Source organism: Oryzias melastigma, linkage group LG14, assembly GCF_002922805.2.
Source record: "Oryzias melastigma strain HK-1 linkage group LG14, ASM292280v2, whole genome shotgun sequence".
NCBI lineage: Eukaryota > Metazoa > Chordata > Actinopteri > Beloniformes > Adrianichthyidae > Oryzias > Oryzias melastigma.
The window spans coordinates 16907276-16917773 of NC_050525.1; the positions used below are offsets into that span (position 1 = coordinate 16907276).

At 39.6% G+C, this 10498-nt stretch overlaps 1 protein-coding gene across 1 annotated transcript; it reads right to left on the bottom strand.

The window, feature by feature from the left end:
• Positions 1-38: 38 nt before the first annotated feature.
• ccna1 (cyclin A1) lies at positions 39-3464 on the bottom strand. Its single transcript, XM_024266538.2, has 9 exons — positions 3176-3464; positions 2016-2174; positions 1715-1919; positions 1530-1642; positions 1222-1448; positions 762-966; positions 564-677; positions 343-476; positions 39-228 (listed from the first exon to the last, which is right to left on the bottom strand). Exons 1-9 carry the CDS (start codon positions 3179-3181, stop codon positions 105-107), a joined length of 1287 nt encoding a protein of 428 aa, XP_024122306.1. The 5' UTR covers positions 3182-3464; the 3' UTR covers positions 39-104.
• Positions 3465-10498: the final 7034 nt, after the last annotated feature.

The window sequence follows — 10498 nt, forward strand, 5'->3', positions numbered from 1 at the left end:
TTTATGAATCACAGATTACAAAAAAAACACTAATGATGTCTATAAGCTGTAGTTCATTTTTATTAGTTAAATATTTGTCAAAAAACAGTAAAACAGTAAAATATCTACATATTTTGCATGGATGAGGTTGTGGGTTGTACTGTTTGTGTGGCGGGACAGGTGGAGGGTGAAGTTCCTCCTAAAAGAGGTAAAACCTCAGGTGGAGCGATCGACGAAACACAATGAAACCTGTTGATGAACATTTAGATGATTTCCTGTCACAGAAGTTGCAGCAAGAGACTTTTAAATTGTGCAAACATTCAGGTTGGGAGTCGAATAGAAAACTTGATGCTTCAAACTCACTTTGAACTTTTGAACTTGTCCCTGATGGCCTGCTGCGGGCGGCTCTCCGCGCTGGCGTGCAGCTTGTGGAGGTGGGTCAAGCAGGGCATGATGTCAGCCGCAGTGTATCCAGTGAAGGCAACTAAAGCATCAGGCTGAGATAAAAGCAGATTGAAACTGAATTTTTTGTGCATGTTTATAGCAGAGAGCATCATATATCCCAGAAAAACTGACAAACGTACCCAGAGAACCTTGTGTACGGTGTAGCTGGCTAGACTGTAGGCTCCTGCTGCCAACAGTGATGGAGTGTACTGCAGGAAGGGATTCATTTCCAACAGGCTTAACTCTGCTATGTACTACAGGCAGAAATAAAACAAAAAAAAAATCCCCTGTAAAATATGAGCAAGTCCTCAGGAGAATTAGTGGTCTGTGATGCTCACCAAGGCGAGGTTCTCCGTCTTCACGCATGAAGAATGGACGGACAGAAAAAGGCGCAGGAACAGGTGAGGAGTGGGCGCCGCCAGCCTGAAGGCCAGCACCCGGAGCACGAGACTCTCCATGTGAAGCAGCTGCTTCTGGCAGTAGGTGCTGTCTGTGATGTACACGAACTCATTCAGGTCCGGGGGAGCAATCTCCTCGTACTTTCTGCACGATGACAAGCAAGCTGAGTTATTTAAAGTTTTAAACCCTCAAGTACACGAAAGGCACACAAAAAAAAATAAGACCCACTCCGATGAAAGTTGTGTTTTTTCTTTATCCGTAGAGCCACTATGGAGGGGTAAATAAGCCACATGTGACTCTGGAGTCTCAGGTTGCAGACCCCTGTCCTAGTAAAACGACGACTGGGAACGTGTGATCGGAGTGGGTCCTTTATCCCAATGTTCAGAGGGTTTTTCTTACGCGGCGATCAGCAGTGAGGCTGTCCCAACCAGCTGCAGCTTGTTCCGTTTCACGTTGGTTGTGCAGGACATAAAACGGTCCGTGTAGTTCACCGCCAGGTACAGGGTGTCAGAACTCATCCTGTACTCCTGAGAAACCTCCACCAGCCAGTCCACCAGAACCACCCGCATCCCACTGGTGATCTCTCCATGTCTCTCCAAGTAACCTTTTCTCGCTAGAAACCTTTTCTAGAATTCCAATCGAAACAGTGACCAGAAAAATGTAAGCATGAAGTTTTATGAAATGTGTGAATGAAAAAAAAATCTCACTTCAGTCTTCTTCAGGTTGTGATAGATGTCTTCTGCATACTCTGCACAGAATGTTTCCCTCGACAACCAGGATTCCTCATGTTCAGACTGACCTGAAGCCTCCTGACGTGAACCTGAAGCAACAGGAAATGAACACTGAAGCCTTTCTAAGGAGAACCTGTGTGTGGCGTTTCACAAAGACTCACTAGAACTAAGCTCGAGCAGCAGCCGCATGGACTGATTCTTGTCCTCGGAATCAGAATCCTCTGACACCAGTTCCCGACCAGAAGCTCCGAGAACAACTTCACAGGCTTCTTCCACGTACACATCACACCCAGAGCTGGACAAACCGCAGAGGAAATGGGGCTGGGAGTTGTCGGAGACTGAACTGTGTCTGGAGTATTGGCTTCCCTGCAGAGGACAATCAGGGAACAAGTGGAGGTTTAAAAAAAAGGGTGAAGATTGTATTGAATCAACAGCCTTAAACACCTTCGGTGTGTCTCCCACCTGACTGAAGGATTGACTGTGCTGCTCGTTTTCGGACAAAACACCAAGAACCGTGCGCGGTCTGCTCCTCTGGTGCAGAAACGACTCCCGCTTTGTGGAAGGAGGTACGTTTTCTTTGCGAGAAGGACTTCCACAGCGGGCAGTGGTACTGAAATTCATCTATAAACCAGAAGGGGGAGTAAAAAGAGAGGTGCACAAACTTTGAAACTAGGGGTGTAGTGATTAATCAATTTACATTCCTACAATCCAACCAGATAAATCTGTCTGACTGCAAGCTGTTAATTGAATTGACCTATACCAATATAAATTTGTTTAAAAATTGATAAATTGATAGTTAATATTGGGAAAAAAATTCGGATTCGGAGAAGACTATTTAACTAAAACAGAAAAATGACCCTCAATGTGGATAACACGTGCATGACGCAGCAAAAAAATGATCAATCCATCATTACAGTCCAATGAGTTTGAATTTTGCAAAGACATATAGACAATGGTCTAAAAATGTTCAGTTTGTGTCATTTATATGCGAAAAAAACAACAGTGGACTGAACTTTGTGAAACTAAAATGTGAATGGACTTGCCACGAATTCTTGTTTACTTGTTTGTTCGTACACATATTTAATTTACACTTTATTATCTTGCAAGAAATACAACTTCACCTGGTCTGTTCAGTACCAAGTATTTGAGTCACACTGGGTGAATTTTGGGCTAAAAATGTCCAATTTGAGGTCAATGATTCAGATAATTCAAAATGAACCAATATTGACTATGAATATATATATATATATATATATATATATATATATATGTGTGTGTGTGTGTGTGTGTGTGTGTAATGCTGTATATAATAAATTCCCTCAAATACAATTAGCATTAAACACAGGAAATATTTACTAAAAATTATAAGTACAAAAAAAAAAAAAATGAATGAAATAAGTTCCAACAAAAGAGCAGCTGCAACCATCAGCCATCCCTAAATATTAGCAGGCACAAATAGAGTCACGCGTGTTGCCATGGTTACCCAGATACACAGAGGTTCAATGCCCTCACTGAAATTATTATTAGAAATATGAGGAAGAAAAACGAGATGAAAGTTTGACGTCAAGCGTGATAGAATAACACCCCAAATCATTAATGGTTCCGGTTTGTTTTAAACTCACCGACATCACGTGACAAATCAAAGGGAACTTCCGCAAACCAAACTCTTCCTGTTTGTTCCCGGCTGAGACGGACAGACACCTTCTCGTTTTCTATCTACTGACTCAAAACACTTTTTTTCTTCTAAATCTATCCGCTTTGAAACCAGTTTGACTCGTTTTTGTCAACAATAAGCCGTTGTGGATTTTGCCGTTCTACAACGGAAATTGTCGCTGTCAATCACAACTTTATTTACCATTTATTTATTTTTTTATTTATTTTTAAATAACATCCCACGATACACTACAGTATGAAATAAAGTAATAAAATATCTAATGACATGTTCATGTGTGTCTTTGATTGGCTCCGATTTATATTTATTTTATATTATTATTATTGTTAAGCGATTTCTTTAAGTTTCCAGCAAACACGTGTTTGTTTGTTTATCTTGACAAATTAAAACTGGAAATTTTTCTTATTAAGGATTTTTTTTTTTTTTATAAATTAAAAATAAAATTGACTGTGTTTGAGACCATCTAGTCTAATATGGTAAATGACTAAAAACAATAGAATACATGTATACGTTTATTGCCTCAGTGGTTAATTAAGATCTTTTATGTCTAAAGTTTCTTAAACCTTTTTTTCTGTCAACCCCTGAGTTTTCCTGTATTTACCAAGTATACATTTAGTTACATGAGTAAAATGCTTGTCATGTTGCATTTACAATGTAGAGTACATTCAGGTTGAAGTGGGATGGTTTCAAGTTCAGGGAATGTACAACAACAGGTTTGACATGTACATGAGATCTTCATGCAGTCGACAGGAAGGTTTTTTTTTTTTTTAAAGACTTTAATTCCACACTTTAACAGAATAAGAAAGAAAATTCTGATTATTATACTTCCTACAACCTCTAATCATTAAATGACTGCATAAACAAAAAAAATATGTTAACATATCTACATTTTGAGTTAAATTAAACTGTTAAATGTAACATAATTTATTTTTTATTCAAAATTATCCCTTTGATTTCAGTTGTTTTGGGTTTACCATAAAAAAAAGTTATTAATTGTCGATACAATAAAAACGTGCACTTACTAGTTTTAAAAATGATCAATAGTAAAGTGTTATAGTGCGGATCATATGCAAATAAAAGTATAATGTTTTCCTTTTTCCTCTTTTTCATGAATTTTGGGCACGGCCATGCCTCATTTTCAGATGGCTGCTCAAACTTCTGCTAATTTTTTGTTTGTTTTATTACACAATTTTTAGACTCATTAGTGGTATCATAAGAAATGATCTCACTTGACTTTATTCCATACTGGGTCCACTGTCTCCTGGATCACTGATTACCTGACAGACAGGCCACAGTTTGTCCGGCTGGGCAGTGTCCTGTCTGATGTGGTGATGAGTGGTGTGGGAGCCCCACAGGGAACTGTGCTCTCACCTTTCCTGTTCACCTTGTACACCGCTGATTTTCAGTACAACTCAGAGTCATGCCACTTACAGAAGTTTTCTGATGACTCTGCAGTTGTTGGGTGTATAAGCGGAGGACGGGAGGAGGAGGAGTACAGGGGGCTGGTGGACAGATTTGTGGAGTGGTCTGGAGAAAATCGGCTGCTGCTGAATGTCGATAAAACCAGAGAGATGGTCATCGACTTCAGGAAGAAGAGTACTGCAGCGCAGCCCCTTAGCATCCTGGGTGAGGACGTTCAGACAGTGGAGGAGTACAAGTACCTGGGTGTGACCATCGACAACAAGCTGAGCTGGAGGACCAACAGCACGGCTGTCTACAAGAAGACCTGCAGCAGACTGTATTTCCTAAGGAAGCTGAGGTCCTTCAATGTATGCAGCAAAATGCTGGAAATCTTCTACCAGTCTGTGGTAGCCAGCACCCTGTTCTTCTCTGTGGTCTGCTGGGGGGGCAGCATCACTGCAGGGGACACCAACAGGCTGAACAAACTGATAAGGAAGGCTGGCTCCATCATCGGCTGCAAGCAGGACACCCTTGAAGCTGTGGTGGAGAGGAGGACCCTCAACAAGCTGCTATCCATCATGGATAACCCAGACCATCCTCTCCACCCAGTCCTGGACAAACAACAGAGCGCCTTCTCCAAAAGGCTCAGACAACTCCGCTGTTCCAGGGACCGCTACAAGAAATCATTTCTGCCACATGCAATAAGACTGTATAACTCCTCATCCCTCTGTAACAGATAACCCACAAACTGACTTTTCACATGACTCTGTTCATTACTGCCTCAATTTGCACACTCCCTTTATTATATTCTGCGCATTGCAATTTGCACAATTTGCTTTTGTTTTTTATTGTATATTATTTTTTCCTTATTTTTTGTAAATATTGCTTTTTTCTTGTCTGTATATGCCTGATGCTGCAACAGCCTAATTTCCCAACCTGGGATGAATAAAGTATTTCTATTCTATTCTATTCTATTCTATTTCAATTGATCCTGACTTTTCTGGCTGTATCACTGCATTCATATTTTTGTGACACAATGTCAAGGCAGCAACACACAATCTAGAAATTGGTGTTTAAAAATAAAAGTTCGGCTAAAAAAAACTACTTACAGAAGAAAAAGATCAGGGGATTTACATAAAATTAATGTGAAATGCATTTTAGGACAGAGAAACCTGGAACTTGATGAGGAAAAAATGTACTAAACATATGAGGGCCTGTTGTTTCTAAATTGTCCACCAGGTGGCAGGCTTTCTCCTGAACACTTGTGATCAGACACTCCAAAAAGAAAAAAAAGTCCTAACTATCGTCACAGTTTGGTGACCCAATTAAAATGAAAAGTAAAGTTACAAATCTTCCGTGAGCTTTAGCACTCTGAGAAAAAGGGAGATGGTGCAAAACAGTGAAATATCCAAAATGACTCAAGATCAAAGAGAATCCCATCAGGTTTCGCCTGCAAGCAAACGCTTAAACGCCTGGAGGAACATAATTAACATCTTAACTAGAATTACAAGAGCTGCATCCATACTTGAGGTGGATAAGTGCAGGCACATATGCTGCACAGTTGCCAGCGTCTCCTGCTGCTGCGGAGCGGCTCTAGTGGAGCAGCTATGGATTTAGGATCCCAATTTGCAGCTTTTTGCCTTCAAGCCGCTTCTTGAACCTTCAGCCAACCGTCAATCATAATCTGACAGCTGTGTGTAATAGCAAGCTCTCTCATTATTTACATATATATTTACGTTTTCCATGAAAATTTGCACTTTTATTAACCAAGGGAGTTGCAGGACGAATAGACAATTTAGCCAAGACATTGACAAGGTTAGAAATACTTATTTATTAGATTTTTTTCTCTCACATTTTACTTCATTAGCAAAGACTGTTGGCCTTCTAACTGTTTGTTTGTTGAAGTAATATGGAGAAATGTATTTTAAAAGCTCCTCCCACAAGTTGAATTGACTGGATGGGCAATATGGTTTAGATCTGGTGATTGCACATTGCCCCCACGTTTCAGCAACTTTTCAGTTGGTCTCCGTCTCACAAGATCCAAATAGTTTATGCTGTATTTTGTCCATCCAAACACTTTTTTCCCCCATCTTCTTCTGTCCAAAGTACGTATGTCTTCTAATAGTAGCCCCAGCGATCATTCCATACATTTGGTAGCCGGCCTGGTGTTTATTAGAGGCAGGTGTCTGTTGGAGATCGGTCATTTTTCCATCACAGATAGAACGGTGACGGGCAATGGGTTCATTTTGCTGTGAAAATCAGTCAAGAAATACAGACAATACCACCACATGAACATTTTAGGATTCATGTAAATGACGACAACATTGTATTCTGTTCTGATTAGCACTAGCTGTAAACGTTTCTATTCTGTTTGAAGTATCATCAGTCAAAATTCCTCTTCACTTCCGTGTGTATCATTTCACTGGAAACAAAAACAATTTTTTGTCTTTTCTCAATAATTCATGTTCAAACCAGTTCTTCTAATCCGTCGCTCGCCTTCTTTGCACCTCCACCAGGAAATTAGTTGTTTGCTTGTTTTCTGCAGCCGTCTTCTCAATATCACCCATCCGTTTAGGATCCACCCCCAAAATGTGTTGCAGATTCCTCACCAGAACGTTCTTTGGGGTATGCCATCGCATGAAATATAAACGTAAATCGAATATGCGTTTCCTGGTCATCACTGCACAACAAAAACACAACAAACACCTGAAACAATGTTGCCAGATTTGGCAGTTTTCCACTCAAATCGGGTGGGTTTTACTCAAATTGGGCGTTTTTTTGCCCAATCTTGCCATCTGCAAGACATGGGGGTGGTCGTAAAGAAGTGTTGCCATTATTAGAGTCTGGGGTCTAAAGTAGAGAACACCTGTTGGACCCAGCGTACATTGGTCACCAGCGTCTATTACAGCTCTGCCACTATTGGAAGATATATGGTATTCATCCCTTTTGTTACCCAGTCTCAGCTATGGCTTTTTCTTTACCGTTCTGCCTCGATGGTCACCACCCCGAAATCACCTCTGCACTGCAGATGTTGACACTGGTGTTTTACAGGTTCTATTTAATGAAGCTGCTAGTTGAGGACCTGCAAGGAATCTATTTCTCAAACTGGAGATTCTATTGTTCTCCTCCTCTTGCTCAGCGGGACCTCCCACTTCTTTTTCTACTCTGGTTAGAACCTGTTTGTGCTGTTCTCTAAAGAGACTAGAACACACTCTTGATGGATATCTTCAGTTTCTTGGTAATTTCTCGCCTTTGTTTCTAAGACCAACAATAGAGTCTCAAGTTTCACATGAAAGTTCTCTTTTTTCTGGCCATTTTGAGCTTTTTATCGACCCCACAAATGTGATGCTCCAGATACTCAACGTACTCAAAGGAAGGTCAGTTTTATAGCAGTTTTATAACCAGTCACTGTGTTCTGCTGTGGTAACATGAATGCACAAGCGTTTTGTAATCATCTGTTAGCCTTCCAACATAACGAGCAAAGACATAGTACCATTAGAACACAGGATATAGTCCTCTAGTCACCTATGTAGATAATACACCAAAAAACAACCATTAATCATTCACCACATTAATGATGTAAAGAATGTATTTAGCTTAAAGTTATCTTCATTGAAGTAAAATTGAACTTTTTTTTTTTCAAAAATAGGAACTTTTCTAATTTATTCCAAACTTTTCATGTATATATTCTTGCAATTTATTGTATGCATTAACAGCATTCATCTTTACAAAATTAATTATTTGCTTTTCAATTAACTTCAGGATTTTTATCAGTGAAACCTAAAGTTTAAAGAATTAACGTGTCATGGAATTCAGCTTTATTTAAAAACTAAAATAAAGCAATAAATTATAAAAAATGACATGTAAAATATCCCTAACTGCGTTTTAACATCATCAGTAACAATGTTTTTATTTAAAGAAAGGAGATTTTTCTCCTTCACAGAAAAGATGAATAGTAACTTTTTGCCATACGAACGTTTTAAGTCTCCTCTCTTATTTGCTCCAGCAAAGATGGGGTCTAGAGAGTCTGGTGTGGCTACTTCCTCTGTTAAAATAAAATCAATATCTGCTCACGCGCTGAGAACGAAGACAGACACACAAAAAGCCGACACCCTCCCGGGGACAAGCGTCTCTCCGTCTCCCTCTGTCTCTGCATCCCTCCCTCTCATTTCCGCTCCTGCCTGAAGCAGATGCAGATTGCTCATGACAGATAGCACAGAGCTGTGGCCATTTCATTAGCGCGATGCATCACCAGTGACAGACAGAGACCGGATCCACTCATGGCTTCAGCCTCACCTGTTAGCGCCTGCAGCATCAAGAGGATCTCCACCTGAGGATGGATGCACGTCGCCTGCCTTTTTATCAGTTTCTAAGAATACAAAAGATTCTACAAACGTGAAGCAAAAAAAAAGTTCAACAAAAACTTTCATAAGTAATTAGATTCCAGTAACAATCATTAAATACATATTTTTTGGTGTTTTTAACATGTTCTTGTAACATTTTTTACATAATAGAGGACATGTATAAAATAATTTAAGATTAAAACTGCACTACTGAGTATCCCTTTATAGCCACGTTTTTAAAACTGTATGGCTGCATAGCACGGATACTTTTAATTTTTTTATCTTGCTATGTTAGCTTGATGTTGTGAGGGGCCGTAAGCTAGCTGGAGAGAGTGTAAACAAAGGAATACTGAAATATAAATAGGGTTACTTATCACATTTCTGATGAATTCCTGCTGTGTTGAAGAAAATATCTTAATAAAGGACAGTTTTTTTATTTAGGCTAAAAACTAAATATTCATAATTAAGTGGGAATGATTTTTCATCAGATCAAAATAGAGTTTGACTGGGACTTTAAATCATCTGGTTCTCCAAACAGCACAATATAGATGTGTGTAAAAGTCTTGTGGCTTCACCACTGAGCTCCACTTTGGCTTGATCAGTGTACTTTAGCTTCTTTTTTTTTCTACCAGGTTCATCTCATTTTTGCAAGATGTAAACCCCGTTAACCTCATTAAACACCAAATATCGTGGACAGTACTTGCTTGATATTTCAAGGTGAGCAAATCAATCTCCCAAAAACAGAAGACGCCATTCAACAGAGGCCAAGAAAGGGGAAAATCTTGAAACATTTTCAAACTCATTTGTAATCATGCAACTTTGTCTTTGTTTTTGAAATTATGTGACCAAGTCATTACTGTGTCCCTCTTTTCATCAATATGCTAATTTTCTTGAGTATCTAAACTATAAAAAAAAAGTTTGGCAATAACTTTGCCACTCACACATTCTCAGACTGACAAATTAAGCTGTAGCATTATTGAATGAACAATTAGGTTAGATTAAGGCTTTATTTATTCCACTAGAGGAAACTCTGTGTTACTAGGACAGACGTGCGAAATTAACAAAAGAAGAAAAAGTAAAAACTGCCAGGCTGGGGGATGGAGTTACAGCTCAGCTACCGTGAAATGCTAATCATTTGAAGAGATTTTGGGAGATTATGACTGAACATAGTTGGATCTTTTATTCAAATGATATAGATTGCAGTAGAACTCCTTTCCTCATCAAGGGTAGAGGTGTTTTTTGCTGAAGGACTCCACAGTCCTCAGGGTCTCCACATTGTGGTGCAGGAATTGGTAGTTGTCGTTCTTGATGGATGTTAGCCAGGCTAATATCTTTATGCCCCCTACCTGTTTGATGAAGTACAGGGGGGCAACCCAGGACACAACTAGCTTTCTACACTAGTTTATTGAGTCTGATTCTGTCTGCACTGCCCTTCCCCTCAGCACCAAAGACTGCTAAGGACACCACAAAGTCACAGGAAGGAGAGCTGCTCACCTCAATGGACCTCAACCTCAGGGGCAGATGGATGA

Coding starts and splice junctions, on each gene's coding strand:
- ccna1 (XM_024266538.2), bottom strand. Junction 1,449..1,529: donor ACAACCTGAAGAAGACTGAA/GTGAGATTTTTT, acceptor TTGGAATTCTAG/AAAAGGTTTCTAGCGAGAAA. Junction 678..761: donor AGACGGAGAACCTCGCCTTG/GTGAGCATCACA, acceptor TTCTGCCTGTAG/TACATAGCAGAGTTAAGCCT.